Below are 16,450 nucleotides of genomic sequence, written 5' to 3'. Positions count from 1 at the left end.
TCCCTCCTTTTTCTCCCTTCACCCTCCCACCACTTAAAGTAAACGAAATCTCTATTTTGTCGTTGTTGTTGTTCAGAATAAGGTCCATTCTTAATTACTGGGCAAAACAAGTTCAGATAGCATTTCCCAAAGATTCAACATCGATCTGACCCCATGACACAGGGCCTCCCGTGCTGGCTACTTATTCCCATTAGACCTCTTGATTTTTAGTATTAGTGTCACTGATTTTGTTAACCCATGACTGCCTTGCTGGTTCTTTTTGTAATTAACACAAGTGACTTTTTACCCTAGAGGTGCAATCCAGTTTTTAATGTTCCTTTCATTCCTTTCATGTTTTGTTATCACATAAGCACTTTTGAATGCCCAGGACAAGAAGTTGGTGTAAATTTTTGAAACCTGTTCACCTGTACATGTAGTATTGTAGCAAAGATGTTATGTGTCTGAACTCCTGTTCTTTATTTTCACCTGACTTTCTTCCTTTCACTAGCAAAGAACATAAAAGCTGGGGTTTGTCACAGGCATCCATTGAATCACTTAACAAATATTTTTTGATATATTGTCATGCCAGAACTGTACCTACCTTGGAGTAGACACTGGTAAACAACACAGTAATATGCATGTCTGAAAAGAAAATAATACACATGTCTGTACCTCTGTGTGTGTGTGTATATGTGTGTGTGTGTATACATGTATTAAAAAGCTTGTGATATTTTAATATAGTCTCAGATTTTAGTATGTTCTTTCCACTGTAATTTTCTATATTTAATGAACTATTTCCAAAAATAAAGATGGATTTAATTCATCTAACGTTAACATGTATAAGAAGCACTTTCAAATACCAAAGCCATGATGTTGTCATTCGTGCAAAGAGCATGTACCCCAGAAATTTTTATGTTTAACTTATTCAAATCAGTATTGCCTTTCTCTGAAATACTTACAAGCTTAGAGAGTTTATTGAATGTCTTTGGGAGCTTATTCTGTTTCCTTTGTACCAAAATGATGCTGAAAAGGGTTGTTTGCCTCATGAATGTGGAAAAGATAGTAAGGGTAAGGAGTCATTTTTTTCTTTTATCTCCTATATCAGATGTGATATAGGAAATCTTTCATATGTGTCTTAGTGAGCCAAGAGAATATAAGCAATTAATATAAAACAGCATATGTGTCTTACAAATACATACTGTAGTAGTTTCCTTGAATCCTTTTTGTCATTTACCTTTTTTCATAAGTGGATACTTGTAATAAAGAATAGATTTGTCTCTAGTTGAATGCAAGAGTAATATTTTACCTCTAAAAGATTTATTTTTTTTAGCACATAAAATTTCTCCTAGCCTTTTACCCATTCCTAAAATTGTTAACAAATAAAATTTCAAGCTCGGTGACCTTTTAGACTTTTATGAAGTAATTTTACTTCTTAAAGTTACATTTATATCAATAGTTTTATCTTTTTGAAAAGAACCTTAGAAAGTACTGGTTTCACTCACATCTCTACCTTTCTTTTAAGCTTCCCTAATTTACCAGATTTTTTTTTTTTAACAAAGAAAGCTCATCTCAACTCATGAGAATATCAGTCAGCATGTCTCCGGGAAGTCATTCAGCCTGTCTCTAATGAAGAGATGGTAGGATGTTTTCCTGAAACACAGTTGTTCTCAGAAACTGAACTTAGAAAGTTCCCATTAGAGAAGGTGACTGGGTGCTGAGTGACAGTTCCCAAATGTTCACAAGTTATTTTAACATGAAAAACTAGAGCCCTTGTTTTCAAAAACTTTCTTCTATGTCTTTAGTATTACATTATTTCATTTTTTAAAAATACACCTGAACATTGAAGAGAAGGTTGTTCTCTTGTTAAAAACAAACATGTTCTTTGGGTGTCTAAGTGGAGATAAGCTTGGGCTACTTAAAGGTAAACCAATAATTGGTATATTCCACAGTTACTATTTCTGTTACAGGAAGATAAGATCAGTAAAAGCAAACACAGGTCAAGTCTATAAATACCAGGAAATGGTTTTAGTTTCTAAAGGAACAGTTTCATAACGCTTTTGGTGAGAGACTGGTTGTAGGTTCACTTGTTCTTTTCTTTAATTATTTCTCGCTTTTTCTATCCCTAATGTTCTTGGTAGATTTTTGCCATGTTTTGATTCTATCACATAGGAAAATACTGAACTAAATTTTGAAAATCTACTTGTATCTCTGAAAGTCCAGTTTCTACTCAGCTTGATAGTAATAAGAGAGAATAAGTTTATGAGGCAAATGATTTTTTGCAAATCAGCTCTTTAGGTAACTGGCAAGAGGATTACAAAATTTAACTTTCTAAGGCCTAAAAGTATTTCATTATGGATTCAATTCTTGATGTGAGATACTTACTTCATTTTTTCTACATGCATGTTGTCTGAAATGTCACATATATCCAGTGAATCCATTTTCATTACCTCATTACCTTTTTCTTCTTTCTGTTGTTTTTGATAGCCAGGTTTCCCTTATCCATCCCCTCATCATCACTCCGGTCTGATCTCCTCTCCGATCAACTTTGAGCACATCTATCACATGACTGTTAATTCTGCTGAAAAATTTCTCTCTCCTGATTCCATAAACCCTGAATATTCCCCGTCTCTACGCTCTGTCCCCGGTACACCAAGCTTTATGACTCTGAGGGTATGAACAGCTGAGTTAGGTGTTAACTTGTACTAACCATGTGCGGATCTCTGCCTGGCTTCATACGTAACACCGCCAAGGGGGTACATTCTGTGAACGTTTCCCTTTGGCCTGTTTCTCTGTTGCCAAACTTCTGTTCTTCCTCTTCCTCCTCTTCTGTCTTGGAGTTCTACTTTTTTCTTCTTTTGAGGAAAAAGATGAGGATTTGGGAAGATTTCAGTTTTATTTCTAAAACCGTATTGGAGGTTTTTCTATGTCTAATAAAACATCATCCCATCATGATATTTTTCATTACGGATACCATAAGAAATAGCCCCTGAAAAAAAAAAAAAAAAAAGAAAGAAATAGCCCCTGAGTAAGTCTTTATTCTATTAAAAACAAACAAAAAAGGGATCTAGAATTTCTGAATTCTGTATTGCTCGTTACCCTAAAACCAGTTCAGTTCAGAGAAATGTTTTATATTTAGTGAAGTTAAAGTCTACAGAAGGGCCTGTCCAAAGCCTTTTATCTACAATAATCCCCTTCTTGAAAAGCTCACAATTCTCAAAATTATAAAGTATAATAGTACCAGTGAATAACAGGAAAAATTACCAAAAGAAAGTAGTCTTTCTAATCTTTGAGTTGCTGATGCACCTTTAATTCCAGCCAGGATCCAAGATAAGAGAAGTAAATCAACAAGAGAAAAAAGCACAGAGTGCGCTGCATTCTGAAGGACCGTGGTACCTGCCACTGGGTCCTTCCACGCAGCCTTGCATCTTTGTAACTAGTGTCTCTGCAGTGGGATGGAGAGCAAGTGGCCATTCAAGCTGAATATCCATACATCTGTCAAGAAATATGTACTGACTTCAAGGGAGCATTTTCTCAAGTTTGTTTTGCAGATAATAAAATATTTAGATTGTATCATGCAAACGCATTTCCTCTGGCTTAGAAAATAATAGCATCCATTTTTTTATTTGTGTATTTAGTAAAGTAATTTTCCAATAAGAAAATTACCTGTAGGGTGAGAAGTTTATTTTTGTATTTTTGTTTGCATTCTAAATTGTGATGTTTTAAATGTCATTGTTATTGACATTAAACTATAATGTCATTTAAGTGTCTTATTTCACAAGATAAGATTACTTATGATAAACTAAGCTTCAATTTGCTTGGTAACAGATTTCAGGTAGTGGATTCTAGGGGAAGTTGTATAAACTAACCAGTCAAGAATTTTTGATATAAAAGATTGTGGGAATGTTGCTTAAGTTAGTCTTCTATAAATAGAAACACTACGATTGGTGGAAGTTTTACCCTAATCTTAAGCATATTTGTGCAGGAAAAGGACCATCAGCTTAGGTTTCACATTACTTCATAATGAAGTTGAACTTCAGCTGAATGAATGATAAACTGTTGGGTTTGGGTTTTGTGTGGTTTTTTTTTTCCCCCCCCCCCAGAACATATCTTCTGTGTATCATTCGTTTATTACCTCAACATTCGGTGTTACTAAACCACTGGTATTTTTATAGGCTTAATTTTTGCCATTTTTTTCTAGGGTAGGTTTGTTTTATAGAAAAGGACGACACAAAGGTACCTTAAGGTTAATAGCAAAAACAATAAAAATGTAAAGGTTTAAACTGATATCCCCATCTCTCTTGAACTTGACTCTGCTGCATTGTGTGCATGTCATCGGCATCTCGCAGGGTTGCTCCTATGAGTGGCTGTTGAAATGCTAGCACTGTTTTCTGTTTTAAATTTTTTTATTTTCTTAGAGAAAAAAAGGTAAAGTGTTTGCTTTAAACAAATAACACAGTAAGAATTACATGGACTTTGCAAATTTGATATATGAACCAAAATGGCAATGGTTGAATTTAGAGCCAGCCAGCCAGCCAAATCTCAATATGTGTGATTCTTTAAAATGTATGATTTGGAGTTTTTCAAGATATATTAGTGCATGTTTTCCAAGAGATGTTAGTGGATGTTTGCTAGCTGTGGCCCTGCATTAGTTGTGTTGCCATAACCTTCTCTCAGGTACCAGCCCTGACACCCCTTCTGGTCTGAAAAGGTTAGGGCCATCGAGGAGACCGTGTTCAGACAGCTGGTCCTACGCACCACCTCTCTAGGTGTGTGTGACTTCCAGAGTACTCTATGGCTCATTTTCCTCCCTTGGACACCAACATTATTCAATACTAGATGGGAAACTTCTCACACCAACACTCCCAAGTTAAATGACTTCACCCAGGCCGTGATTGTTAACAAGCGTCATATTTATGACTCGTGGTGCTGCCGTCTTTCTGTGAGGCAGGAAGGCTGCCTGGTGACTGGGATGGGAACATGCAAATGGCACCTTCAGTATCAGGACAATAGAAGGTGTACTTGAGAAGAATGTACTTTTAAGTGACTTTCTTCTAAATGGGCTTGTTCAGCTTTTGAATTATCCTAAGAAAATAAAAATCTCATATGTAGCAAAAGCTTTGTTTCAGTTATCTGCAGAGGTCCATGTAATTCTACATTTCACTGTCACTTCTAACCATGTAACTTTCACTTACTGCACTCACAACAACAAGAACAAAATTGTTATCTGTTGGTAAGTATTTCAGTAAGTATAAAGATAAGCACTTATCCTTGGTTGGGGTGAGGGTTACCTCTGTTAGGGCTTTAGCACTTTTGCGGGCAGGAGGGATTATATAATGTTTCTTGTTCTGTATCACTCTGGTCAAGACAACTTTATTTCTTGAAATTAGGGTGAAAAATAGACATCTCTGTAGAGAATCAGTTTCACTCTGGATGAAGAGTTTTTCTTTCTCTTTTGCTTTTAGAACCCTCGGCCTCAGGAAAGTCGGACAGCATTCAGTGGCTCGGTCAGTATTCCATCTATCACCAAATCCCGCCCTGAACCTGGTCGCTCCATGAGTGCCAGCAGCGGCCTGTCAGCAAGTAAGTGGCCCCGGCTGCAGGGAGCATTTCCATAGCAAGGTAGCAGCCGTGCGTCATCGGTGGCCAGTGTCTCAGGCCTGGCTGGGTAACGCCTAGTAGGCACAAGTGCAGCTGTTACGAAAACAGTCATAGAATCCTTTTAGAAGGTACAGTCCATGTGGGAGACAGACAAACAGCACTACAAATTGTGATGATAAAATGCCCCGAAGGAAATAAACAGGGGACAGAAATAGAGAGTAACAGGCAGTAGCTGTTGAGGATGAATTCACACTTAGAATAATTAGCAAGGTCATGTGCCCGCCCCGGGGGTGAAGTCACATTGACTCATGTTTGAGTAACTGAAAGGAGGCACAGTGGCTACCTGGTAGTGGGCAGGGAGTGACAAAGAGTACAGCTCAAGAGGTAGGCAAGGGTCAGATCAAGCAGGGACTTGGGGACCAACGCAAGACATTTTTTATTTTTTAAAAAACACAGTGGGAAACCTCCGAAGAGTTTTAAGTAGGCAAGGACCATTAGGGCAAGACTGTTCTTGGCCAACAGCTGCTTTTCTGTCACTTTCTCCGAAGTAACCTGGTATTGGCTTCGATCAGAGAGAGCGGGGCGAGTGCGCCCGAGCAAACGCAGGCCCAGGGTGGACCCGGGGTAATGCTAACGTAGCCTCCCTCACCTCCCTGCAGCTGAGCTCTGAGAAGAACAGACGGTAGTAACTCCAGCTCACAGTTCAGAGTTTTTCAGGCAGAAGCGTATTCGTTGCCTTGTATTCTTGAATGTGAGACATTCGAGTCAGGCCTCCCGGTGCAGACTGAGTGTCCTCCTTCACTCACTGTTCATGCTGAGGACGCCAGTGTCAGCACCCGCCTTGTGCCCAGCTCTTGGTTTTAGGCTCTGGCAACACAGAAGTGAAGGGTGCTGGAATACCATTTGTTCTCTTGCTGTGGAACAAATTACCCCAAAATTTAGAAGCGTAAAAGAGCAAAAGTCTATTATCTCTCACAGTTTCTGAGGGTCAGGGATCTGGGAGCTTAGCTGGATGGTCCTGGCTCAGGGCCTCTCAGGAAGCTGCGGTCAAGCTGTCTGCCGGGGCTGCCATCAACTCCGAGCTCAACTGGGACTAGAGAAGCCACTTCCCAGCTCACTCACGTGGTTGTTGGCAGGCCTCTGTTCCTCACCACCGTGGACCTGAGTGCCCTGGTGACATGGCCGCTGGCTTCCCACAGAGCAAGTGACCTGAGACAGAGAGACCGAGCAGCGGTCTCAGAAGGGACATGCCATCGCTTCTGCAGTCTGCTGGTGATCACACAGACCACCCCTGGGACCATGGGAGGACCCCGCCCCGGGCCTGCAAACCAAGGACAGGCGCCTGCTGCAGAGACTGGCTGCAGACGTACAGAGCGCGTGCAAGGAGTTTTCAGTCGGCAGGCAGAAGTTGAAGTGTCCATCTTGTGACTTACTTGTTGTCATCTCCCAAAGTCATCTCTAAGCAGTGTGTAGCCTAGATTACAATGAAAATATCTAGCCAGTTGGAAAAATGGCAACCATTTTATGAATTATCTTTTTTAGTAGCTCGATAAGATAACAGATTTAATATAACTAACCAGAAGCTATCAACACTTGAGATGCAAAGAAAGTATCACAATATTAATAGTTAAGTTCATAATCCCTTACCCAAAACTCTTGGGGCCAGATACCTGTTTTCAGAATTCAGATTTTTTTTTTTTTTATTTTAGAAGGGAATCTACCATATATTATATTACATTCCTAGCAAGATCTAAGACAGCACCTACAAACATATTAATACTTATACAGCAAAATTTATGACTAGTCATACTATGAATATATAAATAAATGTACTCTTTTTAAGTGAAGTCTGTAATCAGCCTCCAGTCAGTTCAGATTAAGTCTGCCACCACATGAATTTACATCAAACGTACGAAAAAAGTTTTGGTTTTCAGGGCTTTTGGATTTGTGGAATTGCAGGTGAGGATAGGACCTGTAATACAGAGATTTAAAGGGCTGAGTGGCCATCTCCTTAGGAGCGCTGAAGTGAGGGTCCACTGTCATTGCTGACAATATGCAAGCTACAGACTGGAGCCAGCTCCAAATCCCTGTCAAGGCCTTTAATGCAATAATCAGGCGTGGCCTTCTTGAGATTCTTAGTACCAAGCTGTTTGTATAGAGATTAAGAGGAAGACCAGCCCAGGAATTCCAAGGGGCATCTGCCATTTAGAGTGCTTCTTGCTGGCTTCAAGAGTAGCCCAGCTCACGTAAAGAATTTCCAGAAGGACAGCCTGCCAAGAGAGACACAAGAAGAAACGGGGTTCCATGTTGTCAACCTCCAGAACCAGAAGCACAGGCTCTTCCAGGGCCAGACTTGCAATGGCTTCCTGACTGAAGTCAAATTAACACAGAGCTTTCCACTGTGACTCTACCCGCTCCTGTCAGTGACACGCTCACTGGGGAGCCTGCAGACTCTCCTAGAGGTCATGTAGAGTTACACACCGTCACCCCAAGAGATCTGGGGCCCAACCCCCTGAATCACCATCTAGAACTCTTTGGAAGAGACCCTGCCTGAGTTGGAACCACAGTTTTCAGATTGTCCCCCTTTGCTGTTCAATCAAAACAGCCCATCTCAATTTTTTAAGATTAGGGTGGTTGAGTGTAATTTTTCTCTGAAAGGAACATTCCCAAAGTTAAAAAAAAAAGAAAAGAAAAGAAAAGAAAAAGTGTAAATCACAGAGGTGGATTAAGTTCTCTATTCTATAAACAATCACTAGGACGGAGGAAAAGAGCCCAGTAAGTGCATACTAAGCTCTGGGCAGCCCCCTCACACACCTTCCGTCTTACATTTCATTCTCCGTGTATTGAGTGCTCAGTTCCCACAAAAATCCCATAAGGTAGAATTTATTTTCTTATTTACAAATGAAGAAAACTGAGACTTAGATAAAATAACTTGCTTAAGGTCACACAGGTTAGTAAGCAGAGCAGCAGAGCTCTCTGGCAGTTTGGGTTTTTTATTCAGAGCGACAAAATTTTAAAAATAGTAACTTACATTACAGCTTTTGTTAAATTGAGCACTAAACTAGGCATGGAATTGAAAGAGAAATCATAAAAAGTGATTTATGCCTTGAATTAGGTTGTAATCTAAGGAGACATAAGATCCACAGCAAAAAAGTAAAGAGTACATAGCCAAAGAAACACATCAACAAATGAAAATCAGTATATGTCTGGTGACAGATGCCTTAGAAACTGGATGGAGTGTTGGAAGTAAGATTAAGTCAGTGGTTCTCAGCCTGAGATGCATTCTAGAATCATCAGAAGGGCTTTTAAAAGTTAAGTCAGAAATTCTGTTATTATTGGTCTGGGATGGGGCCCAGGCACTGGTGTTTTTAAAGCTCCATAATATAATAGGCAGCATACAACCAGTGTTGGTAACGTCTGCAATAAGTAAATTATGGTGACACAGCTGAGGGGCTCAGGAAACAAACCGAAACTAGAAGGAAGCTGGGGGAGATCACCAAGGACAGGGCTTCAGCAGGCAGGCTTCACAGTCTATACCTCGTAGTTGTGCTAAAACCTCAACGCGGTCTCACAGTGTTTTTTGACCAGTGATCTTAATATTGCAGCTCAGCAAGATTAAAACATTTTTCAGTAAAAACTAAAGAATAGTAGGGAATGCTAAGAGTTTTAAACAGGTACTCACAATACCCCAATATTTCTAAGATTTTTTTGGTCATCCTTTTTCTTCCTCTGAATGGTGCCCGTCCTCCTTTGATGTACCCCAACTCTAAGATCAAAATAGAGTGTGATTTTAAAGAAACTCACCTCATTTTTGTATCTCAGGCTTTTTGCCCTGTGGGATGAAAATGCTTCTCTTTTGTTCCTTTGTGTTTTTTATGAAAATTCTCTACAAGTTAAGTGACAGTTATGCATCATCAGGAGGCATGGTCTTCATTTCTGGGAACTGTTCTGTTCTGCTTCATCGTTTAGCATGTGTGTTTTGAGCACCTGCTGCATACCCGGTCCTGCACCGGGTCCTGCAGAGGCAAAGACCGTCCTTCTGTTCAAAGAATAGCAGGCACATAATTGCAACATAAGATCCAAATGCTCTGAAAGAGGTGCTAAGAAGTGCTGTAGGAGCTCCAGGGAGTGGGAAGGAAAACTCACTAAGGCAGTAGCGCGTGGGTGGAGACTGGAGGATTGATTCTGTGGAATCGTCTCGCAAGCAGGGCAGCCTGGGCACGGCCAGTGCGAGCAGGGGCCAGCGGCCCGGTGAGTGCTGCCCGCTCACCCAGCAGCCCTGGCGGCTGGGCTCCGAGGTGGGCTTGGGTGTCAGGGTAACGCAGCTGGACTCACGGCCCATCAGTGAAGGGCTCTAAGCGGGAGGGTGACCCCAGGGCAGCGGGAAGGATGGCTCGTCACCTCAGCAGTCTGTGCGCTTTCTAGAGGATCGTCCCCTTCTGCACGTATAAAGTTTCACCTGAACGATGTGCTGTAGGGTCATCCGCACAGAACGGCAGTGCATTAAAGAGAGAATTCTCCGGAGGAAGCTACAGTGCAAAGCGGCAGCCCATGCCCTCCCCGTCAGAGGGCTCGCTGTCCTCGGGAGGCCTGGACCAGGGAAGTGACGCCCCGGCGGGGGACTACGACGCAGAGGTGAGTACCGCGTGGGCAGCACCTCTGTCTGGGGACAGGGGTTTGGAGAAGTCCTGAACGAGGACAGGCAAGTGCGTTTCCCAAAGCCGGCCCACCGCCTTGAGCCTGGCCTCCGCTGCCGCAGGGATCAGCCACTCACCGCAGCGGGGGTGGCGGAGCCAGTCACTTGGGTTGCAAACTGCACTCTCCCTGGAGGTGTTCAGACTTCTCATAGCTTTTGTATGAAAACGGCCTACATTTCTAAAGACCTGCAGAAGGGACTGAGCGTTTGTTATATTCTGTGCCTCTTACTCAGCTCAGAAACGGGGCTTTCTACTGGCAGGAGAAAAGTCACGTCACTTCATTGGCCAGGGTGGCTGGAGGGGACCCGCGGTGGCCTGAGCCCCTCCCGCCCCTCTGCCGCTCCCTGACGTCTTCCTCTGGGCCTCACAGGACTCTGATTCTCCGAGGCATTCCACGGCTTCCAACAGTTCCAACCTGAGCAGCCCTCCCAGCCCGGTGTCGCCCCGGAAGACCAAGAGCCTCTCCCTGGAGAGCGCCGACCGCGGGAGCTGGGACCCGTGAGTGGCCTCCGCTCTCAGACCAGACGCCGGCAGCGGCCGCTCTGGGCTCCCCTCCGCTCACTCACCCTGTGCTCTCACTGTCACCCCCCCCCCACCCCTGCCTGGAAGCGCCAGGGCCGCAGCAGCAGCAGGCGGGGACTCAGGAATTCTGCATCTGGGACTCGCGTCCACGCCCCCTCGACTGAACAGCGACAGCCGTAAAGGCAGACTTTCATTGAGCAGCTCAGATTAATACCGATTTCATTTCATACACTTAGCCTTGCTTTCCAGAATATTTCACCCCTCCCCTGAAAGGTAGCTTAAGTAGGCAGATTACACAAATGTAAGCGATAAGAATAAGATTAGACAGCCATTGTTCTCACAGTAGAGTCCCGTTGTAGCCCTGAGACAGCACGTGGGGCTCTCGCCAGTGGGCCCCGGGCACGCCAAGCCCCTGCAGCACCACAGTGAATGTCGACCTGATCGTTGCCAGTAAATCCCTGTTCACTAAAACAATGCATCTTTTACTACAAAATAGAGTTTAACTAAATACACAAATGTAGAGCTTAAATACTGACTGTATATAATAAAAAGCATCTTGTATTCAACAAAAGATGGATGCATATATGAGACAGAGATCATTTAATTTAAAGAAATGTGTTGTTTCTTGTCTGTTTTCCACCTGAGATATTAAAGGGTAGAACGGCTCCAGCTGACGTTCACAGAGGGCGAGGGAGAGGCGTGGGAATTCCCCTGAGCGCCGTTCCTCACACTGGCCGCAGCCACCTGGGAGCTTCAGGGAACGTTCCAAGGCTTTGGTTTCATCGGTTTGGAGTGTGACCTGGAAACCAGACTTTTAACATTTGAAGCCTCTTCAGCAGCATCATTAAAAGGCATATTTACTTCTATCCAAGACATTTCTTTTTCTAGCAGTAGAATTTGAACCACACTTCTCCTTTATTACTATATTTTGGTGTCTTCTGCTGATGAATGTAGAAATGCATTTTGTCACCTTCTGGATCCCTTCCACCTGAAAGGACACACGGAATGTCATAGTTTCTGAAGGTCCATAAAAGGGTTCAAGAAAGTGCTTTTTCTCCTTGGCTAATCCCCTTACTCCCTGAGTGGCAGCGAGGCGTCTGGGCCCCGGCTGCGGCGGCTTCTCTGGGGGCGGGGGGAGGTGTGTTTTGAGGGGGTGTGGGCTTCCTCAGATAAGCCTGGGAAAGGGGTTTAGTTACCAAATAAGGTAAAACCTCAAATGCAAGGACTTGACCAGCCTTAACCAAATACTCTTTCCCGCACCCAGTGGGAAATGGACGCGCTCAGCCCGGGCGCGGGCAGGAAGTCAGCCCGCGTGGTCATCTTGGCTGCTTAAGCTTTTCCTCCCCCAGTTGCTGTATTGTGGTATTAGTCACATTTCCATTTGGATTCCCGCTGTTTTAATTACCACAAGGAAATGAGATGCAGGACCAGGACTTCATGTCTCCAGAGTCATTTCACCAGTTAAGCACATGAGTAGAGAAAGGGATAGAAATAAAAATATTTCATGGAAGTAAAGAGAATCTGCCTCTCTTTTACTTTTTAATCTAAATTTCTCTGAGAAATAGAAACAGATTTTCTGCTCTCTTCTTTACAATTCAGCTGAAATGGAAGGATTTTCCTGCCGTTGCTTGTCTGAATTGCAGTGTTTGAGCACTGTCGTTTCACCCCGGCCCCGATTTCACATCTTTCTCCTCAGCAGCAGCTGTGCCGGCCTTCCCACCACAAGCCACAGGGAGCTATACCATTTCCACTGATGCCACTCTCTGGAGCAGGTTACTGAGGTTCAGTGAGGGAAGAAAGGATCCTGTTTGGGGATTATATTATAAAATGTTACAATAGAGAATTTTAAAATAATAACAGCTTTGACATTTGAACTTGGTGCTTGCTCAGATTTGATTGTGTTTTACTTTGTATGGGCATAAATTACTGCACAATTCTAGCCTTCTAAATCCTCTGCTTTTGGAAAAGAAGTGTCATGTAAAAATATTTTTGTGCATTCAGATAGCAAGAGTCAGACCTTGAGTCTGGCTATTGCCAGGACTCCGGTAGCTCCTTAAGCTTGACGCTTCTCGGGAAAGGAGGGAACCGGCCAGCCAGGTGCTGAGTGCACGTGGCCCGCTCTCCTCCAGACCCTCCCTCCCCCTGCTTTCCTTTCCCCTCGCCTCTTCCTGCCTCCCTTTTCTCCCCTGAGGAGGCAGACCAGGCTGAGATTCACGGGACTCCACACTAAGCCATTAGTTTATAGCTTTGACAACTAAGTTTCGGCTGCCTGTAGGTGCTTATTTTTAAAAGATGCTTTTAGGATCAAAATATAACCGTACCTGAAGTCTGGGCTCCACTACGTTGAGTCATACCCTGCAGCCCCCCAACAGGGCAGGTAAGAGAAGGGCTTGTCTTGGCCGCTGGGCTCACTGGGAGGTGTAATATTAACCCAGTGGATTATACGCCAGTAATCTGAAATGGTCTTACCAGTAGTGAGAGAGCAGTCCCAAATATGATTAGCTTCCAATAGTAGAACTCTGGGGGAGAAACACTGCCAAGGGTAGTAGTTTGGGAGGTATTTTGCCAAGATAATGATCATTCTGCTGGGCCTATCCCCATTCTTAAATATGAAGCAGTTACCTTCAGAAGCTTCTTGAGAATGGTTTGGAAAGATGGGGAATGGGTTCTAGAGAAACAGAAAACGTAATGATCATCGAAAGGGATCACTGAAAGATCATGGAACAGATGTGATGTTGCTGTCTGAAGTTATCCTTTGTTTTCGTGCAGGACATTCAAAGAATGTATATGGCAGCAGGAACTCATTTCTCTTCTCAGTAGAAAGTAAAAATAAGTGAAGAGGCATTTCTGGCATAGTCTAGATGTGTTGGTATTTGGTGCTATCTTTGTTCAGCCAATTTGTTGTCTACTCTTGAATTCTGACTACTTTAATCTGCTTGTGCTTTGGGTGTATAAAATTACATATATGCATATATATATATATATATATATATATATATATATATATATATTTCTTTTTGCCAAAAACAAAAGCCTTCCTCCTTGTCAAATGATTGCTAAAGCAGATTTCACTTCTTTAGTTATGTGTGTACACACACACACACACACACACACACACACCCATACCTACACTGAGTGATTTATCTTCTTTCCCAGGGAGCACAGTTTTAAGGCTATGAAATACAATGAAAAAGGGTCCATCTACTGAGTTTTCCAAGCAATTCTTGTACCCAGGTTTCAGGGAAGAATCTGAAATTCCTGTTATGTTTACAGCAACAATCTGTCATTCCCCAGCTGGCTCTCAGCCTCTCTCTCTCTCTCTGCCTTCCATATGGTTAGAATCATGTCATTTTGCTACTCAGTGGCCGCATCTGCTTCTGTGAAAGACCAGTTGCATTTATGTGGACTCTCAGGTATCATTAAAGAAAAGCCAGAGGAGGGGTGAGTGGACATCCCTAACCCCCAGGTACAGCAGGGCCGTTTGCTGGCCTTTGGCCACGAACACTGTAGTCTCCCAGCTGAACAGAGCTTTGTAAAGCTCAGCATCCACTCTCTGGACAGAGGGGCATTCTCGGCAGCGGCCAGCCTTCGCCACTGCCCTGGTCCTCTGGGCTGAACAGGGAAGTAACTGGGCGCCTCGCTCCCCACCTCTCGGTGGCCCCGTCCCCGCATTCGTTAGAGAAGCCACATGGCATTTCGTTGGGCCCATCTTAAAACCTTTCCTTGTGATGACTTCATTCTGCAAGTCCAGCATTCTCTGCTGAGTCCTGCTCCACAAGAGGGCCTCGCTTCAGCTGGTCTCTTGTTTCAGCTCAGGCCGGTAGGCCGGCGCTCCTCTCCCTTCCCAGGGACAACCGTTACACACAGAAACCATTGCATTTATGGGGGGAAATTGATGAAAACAAGTCAACCTCGAAATTTCATGAAAACAAAATGACCTGCCTTTTTATTTGATAGTGTAATACCATTTGTTTTATAAATTTTTTAGGGTTTTTTTTTTCTCATTGTAATATTATTGTACAGTTTTGCATGGCCTGGGTGTAATCATTTTTTTGTTTAGAATATAATGCTGACAAATAAGTGTGTATGGAAGGGGAAAAGATACTGCTTTGGCCTCTTATCACTCCTTATTTCATTTTGTTTGGTTTTATCCCCTCATTGTCTTAGGGAACTTTATGAGATTCTCTGCTACCAAACAATGGTGTGGATTCTTTTGCACAGAAATATTTAAGGTGGGACAGTCAAAATATAACAGAAGACGCCTCACCGATATTTTACGTTGGCATCACTTAATATTAACCAGACTCTGATGTATTGCAATAAAACAGGGAACTGTTCGAATTGAGTATTTTGTCTTCTTTTCCCTGATTAAAAAGTCTGAGGAACGGAGGAAAGGTGACTGACTCTTTTCGTCTCGTTTGACCCCAATTTCTGCCAGCCCCTCTCCTCATCCGGCTTCCTCGTTACACTAGAAGGACGTGGGGTTAGTTTAATCTAGGACTTTCTTAGTTCCTTCCATAGCTCAGGTGGCATAGTGTTCCATTCTCTTCAAGCCTTCAACTCCCCTCTTCTGGTCAAAACTTCCCTGGTATTGGCTCAGTGTGCAAGGCCAGGCCGTGCCCTCGTTTGTGGGCGGCGCTGCTGTATGCCGTTGCCAGCAGGGAGCCCACTGCACTGAGGGCCCGCCCCCAGCCACACTTCCCTGCCGGTGCCACCGCTGACTAAACGGGGCAGCTGTTTGATCTTCCGTCTTCCTCCTGCAGAGAAGCAGCGGACACTTCCCACGACTTGTGCTGCAGCTCTTGAGTTAGAATGACACAGCTGGGGAGACGCAGGCAAGGCCTTTCTTAACAAAGGACATCTTAAATTGGCTTCAGCTAAATAATTGTCCTGAGACCCCCTCCCTGTTCCATTTCACGTAGCACAAGCACCACCTTGGACAGTACCGTGAAAACGTCACTTACGAAAACAGGCAGTGGTTTGGCCCAGGGGCCATAGTTTGCTAGCCTTTGGCTTGGACTAGAGTGAGCATGGACGTCCGGCCAGCTCACCATAACCTCTGAGCCTCAGTTTCCTCATCTATAAAAATGCCCACTTTGAGCGTCCCAGGGGTTGTTCATGCGTAACTAGAATACGTACATTCTTTCTTTGAAAGGGCTGTGGAAGCTCCGACCGCAGATGGGCGCGTGGTGCTGGGCTCAGGGCTAAACCTCAAGGGCCCCCCAGCGGCTGTCATGGAGACCACCTCGGCCTCTGCATCCTGTCCCGGAGTCCAGCGTGTCTGTTGCCGTCAATCCCAAACCGCAGAAAGGAATTTTCCTTTAAGAACCCAAAACTCTGAGGATGCATCTGGGACCACTGCCATCTCTCCGCGTTATTTCACCATCTGACGCACCTTTCAAGGTGTTCGCAGCAGTCCGTTAGAAGGGCCCCCGCCTGAACGTTCAAGACGCCCCCGGGACAGAGGAATGAAGTTTGCCCCGGGAAAGTGCTCCTCAGCCGCGCCTGAACCCTGAAGTGGGTGTCACTGCCACTCAAGCCAGGCCCTCGCCCTGCGGGCTGGTGTCGACCTTTTCCCGCGGTTGCCAGCACCGCGTCATACAGCCTCTGGGGCAGCTGTGGCTTCTCCGCCTCTGCGCCGTGGGGCCTGGGAA

The 16,450-nt window shown here is 44.0% G+C and overlaps 1 protein-coding gene across 13 annotated transcripts in view; it reads left to right on the top strand.

Annotated features, from left to right (window-relative positions):
- Window positions 1–15,625, top strand: part of LOC309604882 (serine/threonine-protein kinase MRCK alpha) — a 319,353-nt gene extending 303,728 nt beyond the window's left edge. For 8 of the 13 annotated variants that reach the window (XM_082339884.1, XM_082339879.1, XM_082339880.1 and 5 more), the window contains 3 exons: window positions 5,442–5,559; window positions 10,055–10,212; window positions 10,645–15,624. In XM_082339884.1, the coding sequence (XP_082196010.1) occupies window positions 5,442–5,559; window positions 10,055–10,212; window positions 10,645–10,776 (408 nt within the window). In that variant the 3' untranslated portion in view covers window positions 10,777–15,624. Of the gene's footprint in view, window positions 1–2,463; window positions 2,650–5,441; window positions 5,560–10,054; window positions 10,213–10,644 lie in introns of all 13 variants that reach the window. The other 5 variants (XM_082339881.1, XM_082339883.1, XM_082339882.1 and 2 more) reach the window with 3 other exon arrangements.
- Window positions 15,626–16,450: the final 825 nt, after the last annotated feature.

This window comes from Balaenoptera borealis, assembly GCF_965194805.1.
Source record: "Balaenoptera borealis genome assembly, chromosome: 1".
NCBI lineage: Eukaryota > Metazoa > Chordata > Mammalia > Artiodactyla > Balaenopteridae > Balaenoptera > Balaenoptera borealis.
The sequence above is the reverse complement of the archived record's forward strand: the minus strand, read 5'-3'. Positions and strand labels throughout refer to the sequence as shown.